Source organism: Apostichopus japonicus, chromosome 20 (assembly GCF_037975245.1).
Source record: "Apostichopus japonicus isolate 1M-3 chromosome 20, ASM3797524v1, whole genome shotgun sequence".
Classification (NCBI taxonomy): Eukaryota; Metazoa; Echinodermata; class Holothuroidea; order Aspidochirotida; family Stichopodidae; genus Apostichopus; species Apostichopus japonicus.
Genome location: NC_092580.1, coordinates 637,381 through 650,000, shown reverse-complemented (window position 1 = coordinate 650,000; position 12,620 = coordinate 637,381). Strand labels below are relative to the sequence as shown.

The following is a 12,620-nucleotide window of genomic DNA, read 5'->3' as shown; positions in this document are numbered from 1 at the left end:
GCAACTGCTTGGTTAATGACGTCATTTACAAAGCCACAGTCACGTCATGAACCGACAACGCGTCATACATAGGCCTCGCGAGCGGAGAATTTAAGAAGAGATACAACAACCACACCAAATCATTCCAACATGACCGATATAAGAAAGAAACGGAACTCTCTAAACACATCTGGCAACTCAAGGAGAAAAAAGCTGAATATTCAATACACTGGGAAATTGTGTCACAGTCCAAACGCACAAGCGGCAGTCTGGTTCTGGTCTATGCAATCTTTGCAAAGAAAAGCTCCAAATTACCATCCTCAAAGGCAACACGCTCAACTAGAGAAGCGAGCTCATCTCTACCTGTAGACATGGCAACAGACACAAAAGGAAACCACCCAGCCGTGTCAAACCCAAATGGTAGTTCATGGAATAGCGACCCATATTTTATACGGATCAGTAGGCCTGACGATCGCTGTACAACTCCGAGCAGCAATGGACTCGTAATAGTTAACGTTTATTACAATATATATATCTATAATATATATATATATATATATATATATAGATAAATATATATCTATAATATATCTATATATATCTATAGATATATATATAGATATATATATAGATATATATATAAATATATATATATATTATATATATATTATTTATTTATTTATTTATTTGTTTGCCACAAAAGTACAAAGTGGAGGAAGTCTTCCATATATATATATATATATATATATATACATATATATATATATGTAATAAACACATTTTGTACTTCTCATTCAACTGCCAAGTATTGCTGACGAAGGTCCCAGGGGGGACCGAAAATTCCAATAGATTTTCTAAAACTTACTCCTTATTTGTCAATTATGAGTCATATCTTATTTCTCTGGTTTTCTCTAATAATATATATATATGTATATATATATATATATATATATATATATATATATATATATGTGTATATATATATATATATATATATATATATATATATATATATTTATGGTAGTTCGTGGAATAGTGACCCATACTTTATTACAGATACAATATGAACTACTCGGGCAAGAACATTCCTTTGCCATCAACTAGAGAATACTTGAAAAGACTGCTGGAGATGACAGAGAAGCTGATAAATGGATGCGATGGAGAGCATTATTCATCCTGGCCGATACTGACACCGATGCGGAAACGAGTGACACCAGCCGTGACGAGGACAACACCGCCACCACCGATGCAAACGGGCTAAAATCCAGATGCGTCCCTCCACAAATCCCGGAGTTGGTCTCATTCCAGTCCGATATGCTGGAAATGGTCGAGAACATTAAGTTCAAGGAAGTGATGGAGAAGTTCCTGTCCAACCTCAAGAAGGACATAGAAAACATCACACCCTCTAAAGAAATCTTCGTAGAGGCAGACAAAACCAGGAACATGTACAAGATGGACCCTGCCAAATATGGTGGGTTGCTAACTGTAAACATATCTCAGAAATACAAATATGCGGACCGCAACACCGCCACCGAAATAGACAATGAATACACAAGTCTAGCTGACAAATTAAAAATAGGTAAGGAGCAGCAATGGACTCGTAATAGTTAACGTTTATTACAATATATATATCTATAATATATATATATAGATATAGATAAATATATATCTATAATATATCTATATATATAGATATATATATATAGATATATATATATAGATATATATATATAGATATATATATATATATATATATATATATATATATATATATATACAAGCAATGCCGTTTTATATTCAGATTACTCATACACCTCGTGTATATAGTTTATGCATGACATATTTGTATATCATATATTTATAAATAGTAACTAATGTATATGTTACTATTTCATTAAATATAATTTTGTCCGGCATGGCTTTCTGTATGATGTTGTAACGTTCGGCAAGCTCATAAACATATTAGACACTGGTTTTCGTAGGTGGGAATATACAAATGTATGGACCGGGCGGCTGTCAGCAGTGCAGGAGGAAGCACATACAAATCACTTTCACCCACATAGGGCCCCGCTAGTAACGCAGTAAATACACATGATGTTGAGGAATCTGCGCGCAACTATTAAATCAGCATCATTTCGAGCGTGAGCAAATATGATTTATTTGTCTCTGGTTGAAAGGTTAGCAGAGCTTGTCGCAAAACAAGTTTTGAAGGTCGTCACGAAAAATAAGTTTCAAGGTTGAGCCTGAACTTAAGAAGTGTTTCAAAGTTACTTGTTAGGCTCACTTTATTGTAAGTTGGGCCCACTATTAGTATCTGTCAAATGCAAGTCGGGTCTCCAGCGTAACGTTGCAGCATTAAATCGCTCCTCGTGATTATTTCAGATTTCAGAGAGCTGTTTGGCAATGATATAGTGTGAGTTTACAGTATTAAACTGTTTACCTATTTTAGCCATGTATATCCTACCATGCAGTCACACAGTGTCTGTATAATGTCTTCTTTCTCTGTCATTAGGCATTCTTTCTGCTTTCAGTCTTCCCTCAAGCACTAGTAGCAGCCTTGGAATTTTGAACTTCTTTGGCCATTAATTCCTATTTTAATAGTAAACAAACAAAACACACTGTTGATTCTTCATAGTTTCAACTTACCAAATATAGTTTCTGTGATTCAAGTAATGACATTCCATGCTGACCAAATGATTGTAAAATAAAAGTACTAACAAGTTATTAAATTGTTTGTTAACAGGTGTTGGACTTCTGAAAATGTTTATGATTCTTATGCGGTCAAATAAAATGTCCTACACATAGACACACAATATTGCTCAACCAATTGCTGAATACTAGTCGGCATGATAAAAGGGTCTGTGGTAGTATACACCTATTAAATGCCCCAATACTAGTGTTTACACGGGTCCAAAAATCGGGAACCGGGTACCCAAGAGCCGTTACCCGTCGGGTATCCGGGTACCCGGAAAAAAATTGTTTTACCCTCGAGTATCACAATTTTCAAGAAATGACATATTGGATGCCATAATAAATGAATCATATTCTCTACTGACAATGTTTTCATGTTCAAAAACGTAGGTGTAAGATAAGGTATAAAACCTTCCTCAATAATTTCTATTTGCTATTGTTTCTTTCATTAACTTGTTAATAACTTCATATAATTAACATTACTACTAACATCGCACTGCCGTCGCGGCTTTTGCTTGCTCTCCACGTCTATTGATCTCACCATATAAATATCCAATTTAGCTCGTAAACAGTTGTTACTACTACTATCTATTAGGCAGGCCCAGGGTTCGCATTAGCCGCGAGATTGTGCGATTCGCACAATTTGATCGCATTTGGAATAAACGATTAGTAAACACTTTAACAGCCACTTGCGATTATTATTTTTTAGTCTATAATCCGTCTATAATCCGTCTATAATCCGTAAACATCTCATAAAATTCCTTGTCAGCCTTTCCTTCCATGAAATAAACGAATGAATAAATAATAATTTCTTCCACATGGTAGCCAAACACCACACCACACTGAGTCAATGAGAAATCTAGCTAGGCCTAACCATCTGTTTATTCGCTGAAATTGTGACGCAGTTATAAGATATCCATGGAGTACTTTCGTTATTGCTGTTATCTTCGACACATGGTAGCCTAACACCACACTAAGTCAATGGGAAATCTGCCTAACCATCGATTTGCGATTTTTTTTATTTTTTTTTTTATTTTTTTATATCACACTACGGAGGATGCGGGTAATAAATTAGGAACCGGGTAGTATGGCGTCGGGCGGGTACCCGGATAACCCGTGCAAACACTACCCAATACACACTAAATCAAAAAGTAATGTGATCCCTTAATCTATTTAGCTCTCACAAGCTAAATGCAACCAATAACTGGATAGCTGACAAGTTGGCCATTCATAGCACCCTCAATTTTCTATATCATAACCATGCAGATTGCTTGTTTACTATGAGAGACTGAAGTTTTCCTCACTTGTAAACAAACCTCTTTACTCAGCAGAAATCAATTTCTGTATGCTGTTCCAGGGAAGCCTAAATTGGTCTAAACTTACCTCAACTGACCAAATTTTTGTATCACTTGTACTCTCTTTCATGCTCCTTAACATCCCTGCCAAGAAAACACCAGACACTAATTGATAACATATCAAGAAATTTGTTCTCCTGTTGCTTTTTCTGAATGAGAACACTTGTGGTGGATTGATGTAAATGCTAATATGAGTATGCCATCTTAACTAAAAATTGAAATTTTTAGACTCCACATTAAACCTCTTTTAATGATTGTTTGAGAAGTTGTGACTTACACCCACGGACGTGGCTAGAAGGGGGGGTGGGTGTGGGGGGTGTCTCACCCCCCGAACTTGATAAAACTGACGATAGTTGGAAAATTGGAGTGCGACAGCTGGAATTTCCGACTGTCGCACCACAGTTTATCTAGGCCTATTCATATATTCCTGTGATTGTGAATGACCTAAAAATTGACATTTTCGGTCAAAATTGGCCTTTTATCAGTCATATTTACCATGTTTCCTTGCCACTTTCATAAATTGTATCTCGCGATTCTTATACTCCACCACACAAAACTTGGTATGATTTTGAATACTCCAAAAAAAATGCCTAATAGAACTACCGTCATAGGCGTAGGGGCCCAATATGATTTGGGGGGGGGGGCTGATCTGGGAAAATATAACCTAAATTGTTCGAGTTTCGCGTGTTACACATGTCAATGTGCATATCATATAGGCATGCACAGGTTTTTACATCGCATGCCAATAACATACAATCATATGCTGTGTAATTATTACCATTCCATATTGGTTAGAATTATTGGGGAAGTCAATACAATATTTATGGTAATAATAATATCAGTTTAACCATTGAAAAACACATTGCAAATTATCTTTCTTTCAGTAGGTAAAAAACATTTGGTTGGGGGAGGCTAATAACTTTGTGAAGTGAGCGCCTTTGTGGCACCTATTCCTCTTGCAAACTTAGATATGAAGAATTTGTGGGACTTGGCTTAAAGGTTGTGTTTGGATGCATTCTCTGAAGATACAAAGGTACTGTAAGCTCTGGCCCATCTACAAAGGTTTAAACCAAGAAGCAAACCTGGCAAGAATCCTTCAGAACTAAACATTGCACGGCAGTCAGGCTTGCATCAGATGTAGATCGGTTCAAGTGCAGCTCATAGAATGCTCAGCAGCATCTCTCTTCCAAGTCCCGCTGTCAGTACACTACAAAAGTCAGCCAACCAGTTTGGACCTGCAATAGAAGAAATGAATGAAAATGATATATCAGAAAAGGGGTGTATAAAGAAGACACTGCAACTGCATGGCCTCTCAAAAGACTCTCCAATTTTTGCAGAATATGATCGTCAATATCATACGTGTCTGCTTAATGCAAAAAGTAAGACTCCATTTGTTCGTGCAAGCCAATACAGAGATGTAATTGTTGAGAATGTCACCATTGATAAATTTAATTTTGATTACAATCACAGTAACAACTGTAACTTAATTGGTGAAATGAATAGAAGAAGGGGTCACAAGTTGCAATGTCCAGTCCATGAGGGCTGTTCAGTAAAGATGCCAATGTCAAAGATGAACAGAATGGTGGAAAGATTTGTGCATCCAAATTACTTACTGGTAAGAACCCACTAAAGGAGAAGTGCCTAACAACTGATGCTGATGGCAAGGCATGTAAAGGGTTCACTGGTACAATGGCTGCAGCTACTCATTCTGAAACAGAGAACCATATGCTGTTAGACCAAGTTCACCTACTCAAGTCACTCCGCAGGGCACTGGCTAAAGCAGTACTCTCCTCTGATATGTTACCTGCACAAACTGTGACTAGGAAGCACTTGATACAAAAGTGCATTGCAGAGGACTTGACCTGCCTTGTACTGGCAGAGGTGACTACTTGCAGGAATTAAAGCCCTCAAATACGACCACTGCAAAGTTATGAAGGCTTTATCAACATGTTAAGACTGCCTTGCAAAGTGCTACATTGGAAATCATTCACATTGCCCGAAGCATTCATTTGTATGCAAGAGGGGCAGGAAGTACACATTTCCATTCATGCCAAATGCTACAAAGAGATCTCTGCTAATATCCCACACTGATAGCACACAACTACAGTACTGATTTCGCTTAACTCCCGTTGCAAAAAAAGCAACGATCGATAAAAAAGGTTGAAAATCGATAAAAAAAATTTGAAAATCGATAAAAAACAAATAATTTCATTAAGATTTAGACTACTGCGGGCACGGTTGTCAACTTAGTTTCAACGAAATTTCCACGAAAGTTATCGCGATCAACAACGGCAAAGGCAATTCTAGACATATCAAGGTTGTGACCTACGTTGAATCCTTAGTGTAACTACAGCCGTTTTCAGACTATACCAGAAGTGGCTGAGGAATATTACAAATGTTACAAAAGTTTGATTGTATATAAGACAGAGTAAGTTCTGTACTAGGTGTTTGAAAAATTATTTGGCTAGGATAATAAAAAACTGGTCTTGGTCGATCGTAACAAGTACTTAAGTTAAAGGCTAGTATTAAACTAAGATAAGTTTAAGTAACTCACCAATGAACGCAGCGTCAGAAAAACAAGAAATAAAAAAAAAATTTACACAATGAAACAGTCGTAGCTGGATATCAAAGAGATCTTTTTTTCCAATAAATTCCTGTGTTACTTGACGTACTACAGTACCGTTTACCGCACTCACTTTCAAACCAAAAAATCTCCCCCCGGCTTCAATGCACGCAAAATAAAAAACATCCTGTTATTTTCCCCCTAACCCAGCTACTGTAAGTTGCCCGCGAATGCAGACGAACTGCCCTGGTAATTAAGGTCGCAGCCTGGGTCTGGGCCACCTACAGTATGCTGCTTACATGTGCATTCCCTACCCTGGATATCTCCAGCGACCAAACTTTTTTGAGAGGCCTAGTCCAATCATAAACCTGGCTTTGTCAATTCACGCCTACCATCTGTTAATTAGCATAGTATTTGTCTTCGTGGGGGGTTTAGCACTGCAGAACCTTTGGCTGGCTTACTCTAGAAGCAAACATTATTTTGCCCCTACTATTCATAATGGAATGGAAACCTGTGGAAAATGAATATATTTTCATTGCTTATTTGAGTATTGTATAATGGGAAGAGCTGATCAAACATTACTGGGGAGGGCTTTCAACTGGCCTGACGGCATGTAAATTTAATTTAATGAGAAGGGGGTTTTTATGAGTCTCCCGGTATGCGTCACATGAGAAGTAAATGTTTTGTTTTTCGGTTTTATCATCATTTTTCAAGTGGAACAGCTCATAAAATCATATCAATCAAATATCCTTCCTTAGTTTTACTAATCAGGAATGTTTGACAAGGCATGCAATGCATCGTTCGAAAATGTAATTTTAAACTAGAATTGAAAATGAACAACATAAAACAATATCTGTGAAGCGTGTGGAGCACAACTTTGAATATTCGTTGTGAAAGAAAACATCATGAACAATGTTTACTGCGTAAATAAATGTTGCGGAACTGGTATGGAGAAATTACGTACTGCAGCTTACGTCAGAGAAGCTCATAAATGACACAGGTGGATAGAGCACATCAAAATTCGGTACAGGAAATCCCTACGCAGCTGACAAAAGTCGATATCTCCTTCCGTTTTCGAGTTATAGGCGATTTTGTGTTTTTGCGATATGGTTTTCAGTATATTTTCATTCAATAAAGTCGTTTTTTTTTTTTGGGTGTTATAAGGGTGTGACCTAACAGATATTTCACTAACCATTTAACCGTATAACCTGCCGGTAGGTTAAACTTTTAAACGCTGTTTCCCGATTGCGGCTTTTTCGACGTAATGTCTCTCAACTTTTAATGAAAATAGGACATTATGAGTACAATAATTAAGGTTTTTTTTTTTCCAAAAAGTAGCAATTCAGGCAACAAGACAATGATCAATGTATGTTAATTACTAATTAGGCCCAATAATATTGCCAACATTACGTGTAATAATTGCTGAAAAGAATAACACACCTGATCAGTATATCGTGGTCTTCAGAAGTTCAGATCACTGAATTTATATAACTCGGCCTTCGGCAACTTCGTAACTTTTGAAGAAAAAAACAATATATTTGTCTATCTATCACAAGATTTTAAACAAAAACTTGCCTAACTTAGCAAACTTACCCACCTTTCCTGCTTACTCATTAAAAGTCATGTTTAGAAAACAAATTACGCACGCACGTGTTGTGGGATGGGTTGTAGCAGCCTCCGATTTCATTTTCTTTCTCTTGTGTCACATACATGATACAGTACTTTACATTTGATACAACAGTTTCTTCAACAACAGCTTCCCAAAATTGGTGTTGCAATAGGTTAAATTTTAACCGGGCAGCGCAGTACCATTCATAATTTGCATATTACACCAAAATTTACACTCAGCGTCCAGATGGCGGAAGAATGTAACATCATGTTCAATGTGTTGTGTCGTTCTCATGGTGCGATGAACTTGGGCAAGTTCAAATGTCAATGACCTACTTATGTTCTATGACCAATGTCAGTGGGAATTATGTGTGTAAAAACTCGAATTTTTCCAAGTGTTATATATATATAGAAGTTTTACGTAAGCGGAGCAAATTTTGGGGCGGCTCTTTGATTGTGAGGAAGCACTTATCTAAGCACCAATATTTGTGAAAAATATCGTAAGGTTTATCATTTTCATTCATATTCTTTTATGTTTGCCGCAATCCCGCCCGCAATGCATGCACAGTATAATACCATGTGTGGAAAAAATGGCTGTATACGTGCGGACCTGAGAGAGCAAACTGGCCTTGTGTTGTTAATGTTATTACGATACTTTCTAGAACGACCATTTGCGTCTTTTGGCATCGACATATTTTCACACAGGATTTCACCATGCCATTGATCGATGTACACGGGTGATATATGTCGCAAATATAAACTGAGAAGACGAATTGATGACACTATCATGAGCTCGTGACTATTGGCCTACTACTATAGTTATATTGAACGAATGCCTAAAACATCGTTTTTCTGTTTTTTATTGATAGTTTGCAGTACATTACTCAGTTCTTTACATATTTTTAAATAATTTTCATGTTTAAAATGTATTTGATTTTTTTTTTTAATTTTCCGTTTATACAGTTTGTGATTTTCTAAACTGATAGTGCATTTGCGGCCGGTTAAACGGTTAATCGTTTAAACGGTCACACCCTTAGTGTGTTATCTTGTTCGGAAATGATCCGTTTTTTCCACTTCTGGTATAAAATTATTCCATCAAAGTTAACCTGAGTAACATGTCTCATGCCAAATCTATACTAAACAAAATAGAAAAATAACAAGAGAAAACACATTTTTGAAAAATGGAAGCGTCCTAGCAGAATGGGCGGGGCATCTTTATTTTGCTTCAAGTAACTGCTTCAAGTGTTTTCGCTCGGAAACAAAGTTTCACACTTCAACTCTTATAAAAAAACAAATTTACATCTCTTAAAAATAACTATTTTTTGCAATCTGCAAGTAAACCAAGTTTATTTATGTCCATTCATTGTTATTTAAATGGTTAAACAGCACTCCAACTTATCTGGAAGGGTGCCTCGTGGTACATAGCGTGTACTGCAACCTCCAAGATAGCCTGGCAAAGTTAAGACTTATGTCACTGTGTTTGGGGTTCAGTCAGAAAACGTCCCCCGTCAGTTTTACTACATGTTTCTTTGAGAGTTACTACTCATGCAAGCCTGAGAATGCTTTCAAACGACTGTACCAAAGTCTAATCGATACTAATAAACGAAGTTACGCGATTTCCGACGTTTCGCGTAACCACATATTGACCTTTTATTTCGTTTAAAAAAGAATTTCAACGCATCGTTGAAAATTCCACGTAGGAAATGATTGAGATCACCAATCGTTAAAATTCGTTGAATTTCGATAAAAATCGGCAAATTTCGATAAAAAACGAAGAAATTTGTTTATTTTCCTTTTAACAAATTTCAACGGGAGTTAAGCGAAATCAGTACTGTAAATGAAATACCTGAGACACCCACCTGCAGCAAACGTTTATGGTCCACTCAGTTTCAGACTTCCACTCAAAAAGCAGAGGTAGTCAATAATGCTTTCGAGTTTCCAATCCAAAACATAGCACAAGCATTTCACGCAACAGTCAGTACAGGGACCACAGTGCCACAAACATTACAAATAAAGGGCCTGAAGAGTCCATAGCCAGGAAGATGGAAGCTGCAGGATTAGAGGTGAGCTCAAATAGTCTATGTATCCAGACTCTGAAACAGATGCAAAGGAAACAACAGTATGATAGACTATATAACAGAGGCAGAGCATACAGAAGGAGGTGAGTACAACTCAGAGAGAGAGAGAGTACAAGCTACATGGTAGAACTAAAAACATAAACCAGTCCAGTGATTGATGACATGTCAAAAAAGATGTCTCCTGTTGCTTTTTGGCACTTTTTCTGAAGAAGCACACTTGGTACGGATTGATATAGATGCTAATAGGAGTATGCCAGCTAAAGTAACAGTTGACATTTCTAAAATCCACTTTCAACCTCTTTTTATGATAGTTTCAGAAGTAATGACTTATATCATTTTTGTTTATCTCTGTCTATTGTGTGAATCTTCATATGGTGTCTCACACATGTTGTACAGTCTATATGAATAATACAGTACTGAACTTTAAACAAGTGAGAGCCCAATGGTTGACATATTCCCTAGTGTGATTAGAAGTCATTCCATCAGCATGGCTGGCATCTACTGAATGTCTAAATTGTTCTTGGGTCCACACAATGTGTTTTAAGCACAGTCCCTCAGTTGGTGCTACTTATCCCCTCTGGTGGAAACTTGACGCAAGTTGGCCTTCTTCCCTCTGAAAATGTGATCACTCCCTGTATCGAGTAAACTCTGGCCCTAAAATGAAAGAGAAAAAGTTACTTGTTACTTTGGCACTGCTTTTCAAAGGTATTTTGTCAGATTTTGTTGCGAAAACTACTCAGGAGACCTATGTTCTAGCTGTGACCAGATCTAGAATGAGGGCGCTGTTCAAGCAACATTCCTAAATCGTTGTAGTAGATCATATTGACTAGTTTCTCAGTGTAAGTCTTGTCTTGTATCATTCTATGTGCAGCTATTCAACTGCTTAGACTTCCAATAAATGCTTATAACCATTTAAGCATTTGTATACAAACAAACTAGTGAATAGGTCACTGGAATTTTGTTGAACTTTGAGGATAAAAAACTGATTATTATTATGAAGAATGGGTACGGTCATGTACCTCACAACTGATGCTGATGGCAAGGCATGTAATGGATTCAGTAGAACAATGGCTGCAGCTTATCATTCTGATGTAGTACACCTCGTCTTCGTCTTCGATACGGTGACACATCCGCAAAAAGGGACAATATCTCACCACACACACGTCAAGAGAGTAATTAATTAGATCTGACCCGAGTACTGATATAAGTGACAGGATTCACAGAACCACTGGAACTACTAATGAGGTCTGAAGGCAGACTATTCCAATCCCTAATTGTATTTGGAAAAAAACTATACTTATAGCAATTGGTACTGGCATACAGTTGGCAGAAATGCATATCGTGCATGTTCCGACTCCTACGCAGAGGCTTTCTTAGGCAGTCAATAGGGATCTGAGCCTGACCATAGATGCCCTTAGCAAATAAGATGATTCTACTTTGTCTGCGCCTCTCTGCCAAGGGCACCAGGTTTAGGTCCCGTAACAGAGATGAGACAGAGCCAGGCTCTCTTGAATAATCTGAAGCGATGAAACGGGCTGCACGCCTCTGAATGTTTTCGAGGTTGTGCTGCAAGAAAGCTTGGTGGGGATCCCAGACAGAACTGGCATATTCCAATACTGGCAGGAGGAGACCTTTATATGCAGCCAATTTTGCATCCTTCGAACAAGGGGATAAGTTTCTACAAAGAACTCCCAATATCCTATTTCCTTTGTTACACACATTTTGAATATTTTTTCCCCAGTTGAGATCTGAAGTGATATGAATACCCAGATATTTAATACAATCAACCTTAACCAAGTGAACCCCATTGAGCATGTAATTGAAATTTACAGGTTTCCTCTTTCTAGTAATGGTCATAATGTTACATTTCACCGGCTGGAAACTCATGCCCCAATCTTTAGCCCATTGCCCTAGTATATTAATATCTTCCTGAAGTTGATGACCATCACTGACATCATCGATAACCCGATAACAGACACAGTCATCAGCGAACAGTCGGACACCAGAAGAAACAGCATTACCAATATCATTAATATAGGCCAGGAAGAGAATGGGTCCCAAAACTGACCCTTGCGGAACACCGGAAGTAACCTTAGAAGGATTAGACCTAGACCCATTGACAACAACCGACTGCTCTCTATCACTCAGAAAAGCATCCACCCAGCAGAGAACCTGATGTGAAACACCCATAGTGTACAGTTTAGATTTCAATAAACAGGTCTCTCTACAGAGCACTGACTAAAGCAGTACTCTCCTCTGATATATGACAAAATCTACAGTAAACAGGTTAGTAAATTTGCAAGTCTTATTAAGGGCCTGTCACAATGCTATGATGGCTCACAGAGA

General features: G+C 37.5%; 1 protein-coding gene across 2 annotated transcripts in view; it reads right to left on the bottom strand.

Annotated features, from left to right (window-relative positions):
* Positions 1-12,620, bottom strand: part of LOC139961011 (uncharacterized) — a 426,752-nt gene that overhangs the window by 15,176 nt on the left and 398,956 nt on the right. The window contains exons 1-2 of one of the 2 annotated variants that reach the window (XM_071959800.1): positions 5,108-7,014; positions 2,444-2,568 (exon numbers count right to left, since the gene is read on the bottom strand). In XM_071959800.1, coding sequence (XP_071815901.1) covers positions 2,444-2,488 — 45 coding nt within the window. In that variant the 5' untranslated portion in view covers positions 2,489-2,568; positions 5,108-7,014. Of the gene's footprint in view, positions 1-2,443 lie in introns of those variants that run through there. The other variant, XM_071959798.1, reaches the window with a different exon arrangement.